General features: G+C 31.2%; 1 protein-coding gene across 2 annotated transcripts; it reads right to left on the bottom strand.

Annotated features, from left to right (window-relative positions):
* Positions 1-4,142: 4,142 nt before the first annotated feature.
* LOC139891145 (indole-3-acetic acid-amido synthetase GH3.5-like) lies at positions 4,143-6,856 on the bottom strand. Of its 2 annotated transcripts, none has more exons than XM_071874082.1 (3): positions 6,462-6,856; positions 5,293-6,170; positions 4,143-4,932 (listed from the first exon to the last, which is right to left on the bottom strand). In XM_071874082.1, exons 1-3 carry the CDS (start codon positions 6,800-6,802, stop codon positions 4,346-4,348), a joined length of 1,806 nt encoding a protein of 601 aa, XP_071730183.1. In that variant the 5' UTR covers positions 6,803-6,856; the 3' UTR covers positions 4,143-4,345. The 2 variants fall into 2 exon arrangements, with proteins under 2 accessions (XP_071730183.1, XP_071730182.1); XM_071874081.1 differs by having other exon boundaries at positions 6,465-6,856.
* Positions 6,857-11,899: the final 5,043 nt, after the last annotated feature.

The raw sequence follows: 11,899 nt of genomic DNA, 5'->3' as shown, positions 1-11,899 counted from the left end.
TGTAAATAAGTCATGAATGATTACTCATATTTTTGTAATTTTATGAGATATTTCATGCTGGTTGCCAAATGATGGTTCCCACATATGTTAGGTGACTCACATGGGCTGCTAAGAGCTGATCATTGGAGTGTATATACCAATAGTACATACATCTAAAAGCTGTGTATTGTACGAGTACGAATACGGGTGCATACGAGTAGAATTGTTGATGAAACTGAACGAGGATGTAATTGTAAGCATTTTTGTTAAGTAGAAGTATTTTGATAAGTGTATTGAAGTCTTTCAAAAGTGTATAAATACATATTAAAACACTACATGTATATACATTTTAACTGAGTCGTTAAGTCATCGTTAGTCGTTACATGTAAGTGTTGTTTTGAAACCTTTAGGTTAACGATCTTGTTAAATGTTGTTAACCCAATTTTTATAATATCAAATGAGATTTTAAATTATTATATTATCATGATATTATCATGTATGAATATCTCTTAATATGATATATATATACATTAAATGTCTTTACAACGATAATCGTTACATATATGTCTCGTTTAAAAATCATTAAGTTAGTAGTCTTGTTTTTACATATGTAGTTCATTGTTAATATACTTAATGATATGTTTACTTATCATAGTATCATGTTAACTATATATATATCCATATATATGTCATCATATAGTTTTTACAAGTTTTAACGTTCGTGAATCACCGGTCAACTTGGGTGGTCAATTGTCTATATGAAACATATTTCAATTAATCAATTCTTAACAAGTTTGATTGCTTAACATGTTGGAAACATTTAATCATGTAAATATCAATCTCAATTAATATATATAAACATGGAAAAGTTCGGGTCACTACAGATGAGACAAATGAAATGTATCACATATGCTTCGCCTATATGATCCATTATGTATGCCATGATATGTACTATACTCGATGTTTCGTTAGTTTTGAGTTTGACGAGTCATTGTCAACATAATCCAGGTGGAGTACATTGGATTGTTGTTAAGAATATTCTTTAGTATTTGCAGAGTACTAATGATATGTTCTTGGTTTACGGCGGTTTGGAAGAAGAGTTAAGTATTAAATTTTATATTGATTCTAGTTTCCAAACTGATCAAGATGATTCTCGATCCAGTTACGTTGTTTCTTTGTCATGATGGGCAAGACAGTTGATTGGAAGAGCTCTAGGCAGAGCACTATTGAACAATCTACAACAAAAGCAGAATACATTGTTGACTGAGAAGCTGCTCAGAAAGCTGTCTGGCTAAGGAAGTTTATTGTTATACTCAGAGTAGTACACAACATTTAATCTTCTATAATATGTACTATGATAGTTCGAGTGTTAATATACTTTTGAAAGAATCACATGTACATAAAAGTATCTGGCACATTCTTCAAAAGTTTGACTACATTCATTAAGTCATTAAGAGGAGTGATATTAGTATTCTTAAAGGTTCATACAAATGATAATGTGGCTGACCCGTTCACGAAGCCCATGATGCACAACAAGCATGATGATCATGCTAGTAGTATTGGACTTCGTTATGCCGCTGATCTTTTTCATTTGTAATTTAATATTTGGATATTTTTGGAACATTAAGCAGTTTTATATTAATGAATTGACATACTTGATATGGTCGTTTTCATTTATATCACTGTGTTCTATATTAGCATGTTTAATCCATGAATAATTGTTGATTATTCAAAATCTCCATAATCGGTCATGTTATGGGAATAACATGAATTAAGATTAATGTGAAATTTTGGTTATATTCATTGATGATGAATAGTTAACTTGTTGAGACCAAAATTCATATGTATTCATTGATGATGAATATTGGAATGACCCAACCATGAGATGTCACTACATGGATCGTAGTCAGTAGTAAATCTTTTAGTGATTATGTTTTTGTGTCCTTAGACTTGAGATGCACGCCCGTCTTGATGAGAGTAGCATTGTATTTTGATATGGTTAAACGCTGTCCTGAATAAAGCTGTTATAAAGGCCATTATTGGGTATAATGTAAAGCTCGTGATAGACACGTGTATGCAATATATGATTTGTTCCTCTAAAATGTTTGGAGTTAGATACTTTTTAAGCTCCTCGATGAATGAATAAGATATTTGTGTGGCCGCACCCAGATGTAATTAAGATGATACTTAATTAATTTGGTGATCTAATTCAGTTCTAAGATCGAGAAACAAAATTGTTAAACAAATGAGAATGACCGATGATCCATATCTCAAATTTAACTAAAGTATCTGAAACAAAAGGACGAATGACATTTAAAACTTACCATAAACAGTTTCGAGAAACTACCCTCACATGAATTTGGGGACAATGACGTGTTGGTAGACGCTTACCATTGTTTGTATAGTTACTTGGTATTGTGCCATGCACAAGTGTGAGTCTTAGGATTAATGTGCAAGGTACAACATATAACTATATGACCAACTTCATTTGAGCCTTCGGGGTCACACACATATACACCGAGACGTCAAATAAAATATATATATGATGTATATATTACTCAAGTAACAAAATAGTAAATCGAAATTAATTCATTTACTATTTATATAAATAGTAAATGAAACGAAATTAATTAATTTACTATTCACATGAAAGCGACATGATAGAAATTATTAATTATAAGTTACATAACATACCCCTAAAGTATTTGAGAAATACGACTTTTTAAAACCAAATCAAACGAAAATATTACAGACAAAGAAATCGAAAACAATATATTCTTTTGATTTGCTTTTTGCTACCAAACAAACGGAGTATATCATATATTTATATATATATGATCGTTGGGTTATGAGATCAGTAAGTGAGAAGAGAAAAAATAACATATTTGTTTTGCTTTCCTTTGATAAATCTAAACATACACATACGGAGTATTATCGATTAATGTATTAATATAATTGGATTATATTAATACGATATTTGAGTTTGGACTAGCATCCATTGACGGTCGTTTGAAGTGTAGTGTGGACTATCCAAAGAGACGGTCATACTTTTGATCGTAAGTTTCTCTCCGTCTCATCAATTTCTCCAAGAAAGGTATGTCGTTAACTCCTCTTTTGTTTTTATATTCATGACAATTATTATGGTGTAACTGGATCATTGAGAAAGATTAATCGTGTGCATGTTTCATTAAATAAATGAAAATTTAATCTTGTTAAATTTTGTTCATAAAATTATAAAAGATTACGTAGTATTATTTTAACTATCCGCTGCGTTAATCTGAATTGGTAAAAGTACACACGATTTTCCAACATTATGTTATTATTTATTACAGTTTAGAATTTCCATTCCAACATATCGGAGATGCTTAAAAGTGATTGATTAAGGATGAACACGTGAAACTCATAATCATACTCTTCGAGCAAAATACTTAACCAGAATTTCCAGCTTGCTAGATACCAAGAAAATTAGTAGTCTTGATTCAAGGAGACATAAAGTAATCAAGTAATTCTATGAAATATACATGTAATTTACTAAGCTTCTTAAAGGAGTCAAGTAATTTGCTAGTTATACTTTTAAGATCAATACTGATAATATGTTAAATGTAGTTGGATTTAAGAATTTTTTTTCGACTGAGCAAAGTTAATACAATTGAAAAATAATTTTATAATTTAAGACGTCCAACTTCATTAATATATATACAAATGTGATTGTTTTTTTTTTTTGTTTGTTATAAAGACGAAAACTCATATAGAATTTTTTGATTGTTAGGAGCGTGTGACCCCGTTGTTTTATGCTCCTGGTTATATATGTTGCCTTTTCATATTGATTGAATCAAAATATATAAAACTTGTATCTTAAACTGGGAATTGAAACAGTTTATTCACTAGAAAGATTGCCAAAATTGTGGTAAACTATGCTAACTTAAGGAGGTTATAAAATCACCATGTATTATATATGAATATATAGTGAATCTTTTATAGAAGTGAAAGAGTAACAGTTTTGTAAGATATTATTAAATGAACAAGTAGCTATTATTGGAAAAAAGAGGAAACAAAGCTAAAGTAGGATGTAAGAAAAGGTAGTTTGCTTTCCTAGGAAATATTAATAGACCATCCACATGAAAGTTATGTGGGCATGATTCCTGGTTGGATTCTAACATCATTATTATATAAATATATTAATTAATAACTCCTTAAATAAAACTACTACTATTACATTAACTTAACCAACAACCACAACTTCAACTCCAAAATCAACAACCATCATTTCATTTTCTAAATTAAAACAGCAATGCTGTTTGTGTACATAACATAACCCCTCTTCATTCCTACCTAAATCACATCTCATTGTTCGATAATCAGCCTCTTAATTAACATTGTTCCACTGCTTATGGCCCGGGGCCCATTTCGGACACTTCGGGCTGAAGTAACTGGACACCACCTTTGAGCTCAAAAGCTCAATTATCGGTTTAAACTTCACACACCTTGGGGTTTTGTATTGGTTTATAGAAGCACCTAAATTGATTGCATAATCCATGAGTTTATCGAAAGTCCCATTTTCGACTATTTTGATCTCGAGTGGCCCGATTGACTTGTCAGAAGCCCGTCCCTGTCGATAAACGCTGTTAAGCGACTCTTCAATAGCAAGACAACAATCTTCGAGCACTGATGCTGGAACCTGAGTTGACCCATTTAGACTTAGCTCCCAAAAGATCACGTAGTGACCCGGAATTGTTGTTGTGTCAGCATAACTCGTGTACTCGATCAGGGTCGCATCAAATGGGCCCAAATGGGCCGACGCCTTTTCGACTGCTTGGTGCAGTTCAACTTCGTCTGTTTTATCCGAATCGATACTCAAAGCCACATTTTTTCGACAAATGAAACTGAATTGTGGCGCTTTGTTTTTAAACCCTGCAACTCTTAACATATCACCAACTCTATACCTATAAAGCCCTGCATTATATTATATATCACAAATACAACAGTCTTAAAATCATAACCATCATATTTTAATATACTTCCCCAGTCTTAAAATTAAAATTACTGTCTCGTTATGACTTTTAATTTTAAAGTCTTTATTGTACGACTTTGACTTATATTTTTATTTATGTTATATAATATTTGATAAAAGTTATATTAATGAAAACACATTTTAAAACCGAACCCATTCATAAAATTTTCATCAGATTTTATATAGCACAAATAAAAATCCTAAAAGTTAAAATTTGAAAAGAAATACTTTGAAAAGTCAAACGGGGCAGTTATTTTGAACGGAGGGAGTATTTTTTTTTTATAAGATATATAGAAACTAACCAGCATAAGTTGTGACGACAAGCTCATAATCTTGACCGAGTTTTACGTCAGAAAGATCGACTAGTTCTTGTTCATCAACACCAATTGGTAAGAACTCGAAATAAGCCATGGTTGGAATGAGTGTGTAAGAAACCTCACTAGGTTTACAAAGTGGGTTAAGATTGACACCAAAATAGCATTCAGAAGATGCATACATGGTGCAAACAAGAGGTAGCCCATTGCTATAATAATCAAGTGTTGGTATATATTGTGACATTGTCCCAGTAACAATAACATCAACATATCTTGTATTGGGCCATAGTCTTGTAATAATCCCTTGCCATGACTTTTTCGAGCATTCGCGCTCAATAAAGTCTGCCAACTCCGGGTTTTGTTTCAAGACCCGGAGCACAGCGTTTTTCACAACCGGGTCAGTGATAACCGGGTTGACCGTGCAGGTCCGGATATCCTGACACAAAATCTGCCAATGCTTCTCTAAAAACCGGATGGCCCGAATGAACCCGGAAGCGAAGACCGCACCAACTCGAAGAACCTCTTGATTTAAGCACAACCCACATAGCATTTGGGAGTACATACTTTGATATGAATCTTGACACAAAATGGTTTCATTTGGGCTGGTGTAGCTTGTGTATGGGTCATATGGTCTGTCTTTGAAATGGTTACTTTTGTAGTAACTGGTTAAAACGGGCCGGGCTACAAGCCCACCCGGAGTCTTAGCTTCTGATTTAATAAACAAGAAATACATCCCTTTTCCTTGATCTAAACCGGGCACAAACTGGCTCATAACCGGCATCAAAAGACTATACAATAACGACCTTCTTTCGAGCTCAGCTTCGATCGTTGGCATCAGCTTTCTTTCGCCTCCTGAAGTCCCAGAACTGCATTATTTCATAAAACACATTTCATCGATACAATATTCATCAACAATAATAATATTAACAGCCGGTAGTAAAATTGTTTATTTGATTATTTATGAATAAAAATATATTAGCAGTTTGGTTTAAACGGTACACAATCGTACCTTTCATCCCAAACTGCTTATAAACATATGAGTTTTATTCTAAGGACTGTATTTAACATGCATAAAATGACGGTTACTAAATTGTACAGTAAACCATTTTATGCATTATAACGACAATATAAATAATTCAAATAACCATAATTTATACTACCTAGTTAGAAATTCGGAAATGGGGAGGGAAGAAAGGATAGGGGATTTATCTCCATTAGCGATACGTGTGATATCGGGTTGAAGGTCTTCATACGTAATAACAGGTACGAGTTTCTTGAACGTTTCTCGGTCCGTGTGGCCCGAAAGGTTATAACGACTTAGGTATTCAACGTTGGCATTTTGGGTCAGGATGTCGGATAAAACACGAAGTTGAACATCATCTGGGTTCGATGTAACATCTTCAATGAACTCGAGAGATCTCTTGTTTTTTTCTGTAAGATTGTAGTTTGTTTTGGACTCATGAGGATGATCACCTGGGTTCTTTGGTGCTTCAGGCATGGTAGTTTTAGTTATATGAATAATGATTATTATTAAATTAATTAAACAGTGAGTTTTTAGGGAGAGAAATGTATGAAAATGTGATGTGGGGAGAAATGAAGAAAGGGTGATATATATAGAAGAAAAAATTACTCCAACAGTATAGTAGAACCCTTGTTAGGGTACATTAATTAGTTAGTATTTTTTTATTGTAAATGAAAAAAAAAATACTCCATAATAATATTGTTATTAGAAGGGCAAATGTTAACTCGTGTCATAGTGGTTTGACTCTCTCCTTTAAAATGGCAAATGATAGAGGTAATGTTTCAATTTGCTATATTTTTTTTTAAAGACAAACTCACACATAACACTACACGAATTAATCACGAATTATATATACAAATTGTCCTAAATAAGACTCGAACCCTCAACCTTCTGGTTGAAATAGTCACCTCGATACCGCTGGGCCAATGGACCTTTGGTTCAATTTGCTATATATAATTTAAAAATTCTATTGAGTTAATTTTAATACACAATATAAATATTCATTTTAATACCGAGTTTTTTTATTTATATATGATATTAGTACTAGTATTTATATTTATTTATGGTAACATTATATTATAAATATAAAATATAAATTATACATCGTATGGTTAAATGTAGCGCAAAGTGTTACGTTTAACATTTCCTTTATTAGAATTAAAATATTAATTAAAGATAGTTCGAAATTGTGATTTAAAAAGTTTATTTGATTATTCTATTAGTAAAATGTAAATGATCAACAATAGTTATTAGAAAAAAATGTTTATTCGTATTTTATTAGAGAGAAAATACAATTATATAAAAGCATGTTGATTTCATTTTTGAAAGTATCACTCTTGAAAACACAAAACTATTTTAAAAACACAATATATATCAAGCAAAATTAGTTAATAAAATGCACATGACATATTAGTGTTGTTGATTTACAACCTTTAGGTTTTGAAAAACTTACATTTTACGATTAACACGTTTTTTGTGATTCACACGATCCATATTTCACAATACATCCAGTAGTGAAACTGAACGTTGCGGTTGGTGGGATCAAATTTTGTCTAATGTGATATGTTTTTAGCAAGGAAAAACCCTTACTTTGGTGGACAAATTTGCATATTTTATACACATTTTAAGTGACAATATCGACAGTGGCGGAGCCACGTTATAATCTATGGGCGCAATTGACACCATCGGAATTTTAAAATATGTAATTTTAAAGATATTTTCTTTTAAGAGGGTGCAAGTTCGATTCTTTGATCATGTTCCTTTTTTTTTATTCCTTTTTTTTTTTTTTTTGTCTCATTCATCACTTTACATTAGTATGATTGTTTCAACAATACTATCTATCTATATATATACTTAAAATAATAAAAAAACATTAATACCAATTTACAAATTAATGTAATACCTAAATTGGGATACAAATTAATGTAATACCTAAATTGGGACATGTTTATGATGTCCTAAACTAACAATATATATATATATATATATATATATATATATATATATATATATATATATATATATATATATATATATATTCACTTTTATAACTACTAAAGTTGAAAAAATAATAATCCTAGTTACCTTGATTTTCAACTCGTTTGACGAACTGACTAACCTCATGACGGCTAGTCGCTTTGCGATCAGCCTAAACTCACCGTGGTTGAACTCGGATAGCCACGAGGAGTTTACGATGATAAGCCATAATTTACCTCCGTATTAGTGTTACTATTTCATCCATACTAATAATACGTTACATCGTAAAAATTAGTACTTTTAATATTTAACAAAAATTGACTCATATTTGTTGACACCATCGAGCAAGTTTTCTGGCTCCGCCTCTGAATATCGATCCTAATTGTACATCATATAAATTAGCTTCTTAACTTTAGTTTTAAACTTGATTTCAAGGAAAATGCCCAAGAGATATGAAAGATGAAGTAGATTGTTGATGAAAACAAAATATGTGCATCTTCATCATTTTCGTCATATCTTCTTCATACGGACTCCGATTTAGTTAATTCAAAAGCACAAACGTCAGTAACTCAAAGGGTTACAAAATACAATTACTTACCAAAACTATTGGAGGGGCGAGGGCCCCCTTCTACCCTAATAAAGCTCCGTCCCAGAATACATCAATTTTTGTGACAAATTTCAATAGGATATATTAACCTGCTTTATATAACTGCTGAAAATAATAATATTTAATTGCGTATTTGATAGAAGTCTTGATTATTTATATAGATCAGCATAAAAAAGTGCAAAATATATGTTTTTAATTCACCAACTTTTTCACATAAATAAATTATAACGATTCATCTTTAAGCTTAGATATTTTGCTTATGCTAGTTTGTTGCTATAATTTAATTAATTACTAAAATTAAGTAAACATTATTATGCTGGTAATTAGTTACTCGTATTAGTTAGTGTAAATTAAACTAGTTGGTAATTAGTTGTTTGTAGGTATAGAAAGGTTATACGTACGGAGAAGAAAATAAGCATACCATAGTGGAGGTTTCCGTAAAAAGGGGGTGACAGCTGGCATGTTAGTATTGTTAGGTTGACACGTTAATAAATGTCAATAGGTTCAGTTAATACATGAGTTTCCCATTGCCAGGCTGGCCTTTATGTATTTCAGCCCTATACGATTTTTTTTCTTACACATCTAAGGTCGTAAATAGTTAAGCCGAGTTGAATTCAAACTCGAACTAGCAACATTAAAGAAAAAGAAAACTCTCCTATAAATAAGAGAACTAAACGAGACATGTGCTCAGACAATCTAGCAACCGGATGTCATATCCAAATACACTCAATTTCCTTTCGATGGCGTAAAGCAGTTACCACACTTGATACCTTCGGAGAATCGACAACGAAGGGAAACATACCTCACATTCACCCACATTTCATCTTCTCTGTAACTCGGCGTTGACATACTTATCTATTCGAGAAGATCCGTCAAGAATTGTACAAACAAAACGTAAAAACAAAATTAATGAAACAAAATGTGCCTAATAGCAACAAATTTAATAGGTAGGTGAAGAAGTAACCACCTACTACTACGAACATAACCTTCCTAAGAGCTTGAGGTGTGGAAGAGGTCAGTTCGGCGTCGGTTAACCCGCCGACGGTCGGACCACACCGTTTTGGCGTCGGTCCGGGGTCGGTGTGGTCGAAGTCGGTTATAGTTTGAAAAATTCGACCGTTGCTTTTTTTTTTCTTTTTCTTTTAAATAACATATATATATATATATATATATATATATATATATATATATATATATATATATATATATATATATATATATATATATATATATATATATATATATATATATATATATATATATATATATATATATGGGCAGGATCAATGGGGAAGTAACCAATCGGGGGGAAGCAAAAAAAAAAAAAATTCGTTTTTTTTGAATTTTTTTTTTCCGGCATCAAGATCACACGAATATATGAACATTTAGAAGAGACACTTCGTAATGAATGTTATTATTTAGGCGGGAAAACGATCGACAAAAATAACATTCAAGATAATATTGTTCGTGAAAAATATGAACGTTTTTTTCCCATGTTTTGTGAAGTAAAATTTAGCCCGATTTAGAGTTTAGGGTTTAGGGTTTAGGGTTTTGGGTTTGATGTTTTGGGTTTATTCCATAAACCCAAATCATCAAACCCTAAACCCTAAACCCTAAACTCTAAACCGTTCGTGTTAAAAACTCAATCTAAATCCTAAATCTAACCCCTAAATCTAAACCCTAAACCCTAAATTTCTAAACCCTAATATCTAAACCCTATAAACCCTAATATCTAAACCCTAATATCTAAACCCCAATAACTAAAACCTCAACATACGCTCGAAAAACATGATAATTGTTATATATTACTTCTTCGAGCGTTTTCCCGCCAAAATAAAAACATTTATCATAAAGTGTGTCTACTAAATGTTTATATTTTCATCCCATCTATAATGTTCGTGAACAAGGTTTTTTCAAAAAACGAAAAAAAAAAAATTTTGCTTCCCCCCGCTTCACCCCGATTGGTTACTTCCCTCTTGATCCTACCACTATATATAGGGGTAATATATATATATATATATATATATATATATATATATATATATATATATATATATATATATATATATATATATATATATATATATATATATATATATTTCATAGCATTATTCCTCAAGAAAGACAAGCTTTTAGTTGCAATTGTTCTATTTACAAGTGATATTCGTTTAAATAATAAAAGGTGAAGACAAAAGACAGATTCGACGAATTGAAGACGCAAACGACCAAAAAGCTCAAAAGTACAAAATACAATCAAAGAGGTTCCAATTATTGATAAGAAACGTCTCGAAATTACAAGAGTACAAGATTCAAAACGCAAAGTACAAGATATTAAATTATACGCAAGGACGTTCGAAAATTCGGAACCGGGACCAGAGTCAACTCTCAACGCTCGACGCAACGGACTAAAAATTACAAGTTAACTATGTATATAAATATAATATAATATATAATTAATTATATAAATTATATATATATTATATTATATAATAAACCGTCGGCAGACTAAGATCCAATTTGGAGTGAGCTGGAATTTCAAACTCCGCGACTCGCGGAGTTTGAAGAGCAAAAATGCCGCGAGTCGCGGAGCCCCAAATATTGAAACTGCCTATAAAGCTCGCGCATTCTGATCGTAAAAAAATCATCCATAATCTATCTCTCTCTCAATATATACGTAATATATATATATATATATATATATATATATATATATATATATATATATATATATATATATATATATATATATATATATATATATATATATATATATATATATATATATATATATATAATTTATATTTTAATTTTAATTTTAATTTTAAATCCTAATAATAAGGGTATGTTAGCGAATGTTGTAAGGGTGTAAGTCGAAATTCTGTCCGTGTAACGCTACGCTATTTTTAATCATTGTAAGTTATGTTCAACCTTTTTAATTTAATGTCTCGTAGCTAAGTTATTATTATGCTTATTTAAAACGAAGTAATCAT

Source organism: Rutidosis leptorrhynchoides, chromosome 2, assembly GCF_046630445.1.
Source record: "Rutidosis leptorrhynchoides isolate AG116_Rl617_1_P2 chromosome 2, CSIRO_AGI_Rlap_v1, whole genome shotgun sequence".
Classification (NCBI taxonomy): domain Eukaryota; kingdom Viridiplantae; phylum Streptophyta; class Magnoliopsida; order Asterales; family Asteraceae; genus Rutidosis; species Rutidosis leptorrhynchoides.
The sequence above is the reverse complement of the archived record's forward strand: the minus strand, read 5'-3'. Positions and strand labels throughout refer to the sequence as shown.

Bases quoted from the DNA above. Each gene is read 5' to 3' on its own strand.
- LOC139891145 (XM_071874082.1), bottom strand. From the start codon at position 6,802: ATGCCTGAAGCACCAAAGAACCCAGGTGATCATCCTCATGAGTCCAAA. The intron at 6,171-6,461 runs GTATAAATTATG...GAAATAATGCAG, and splicing joins TCCGAATTTCTAACTAGGTA to TTCTGGGACTTCAGGAGGCG. The intron at 4,933-5,292 runs GTTAGTTTCTAT...AATATAATGCAG, and splicing joins TGTCGTCACAACTTATGCTG to GGCTTTATAGGTATAGAGTT.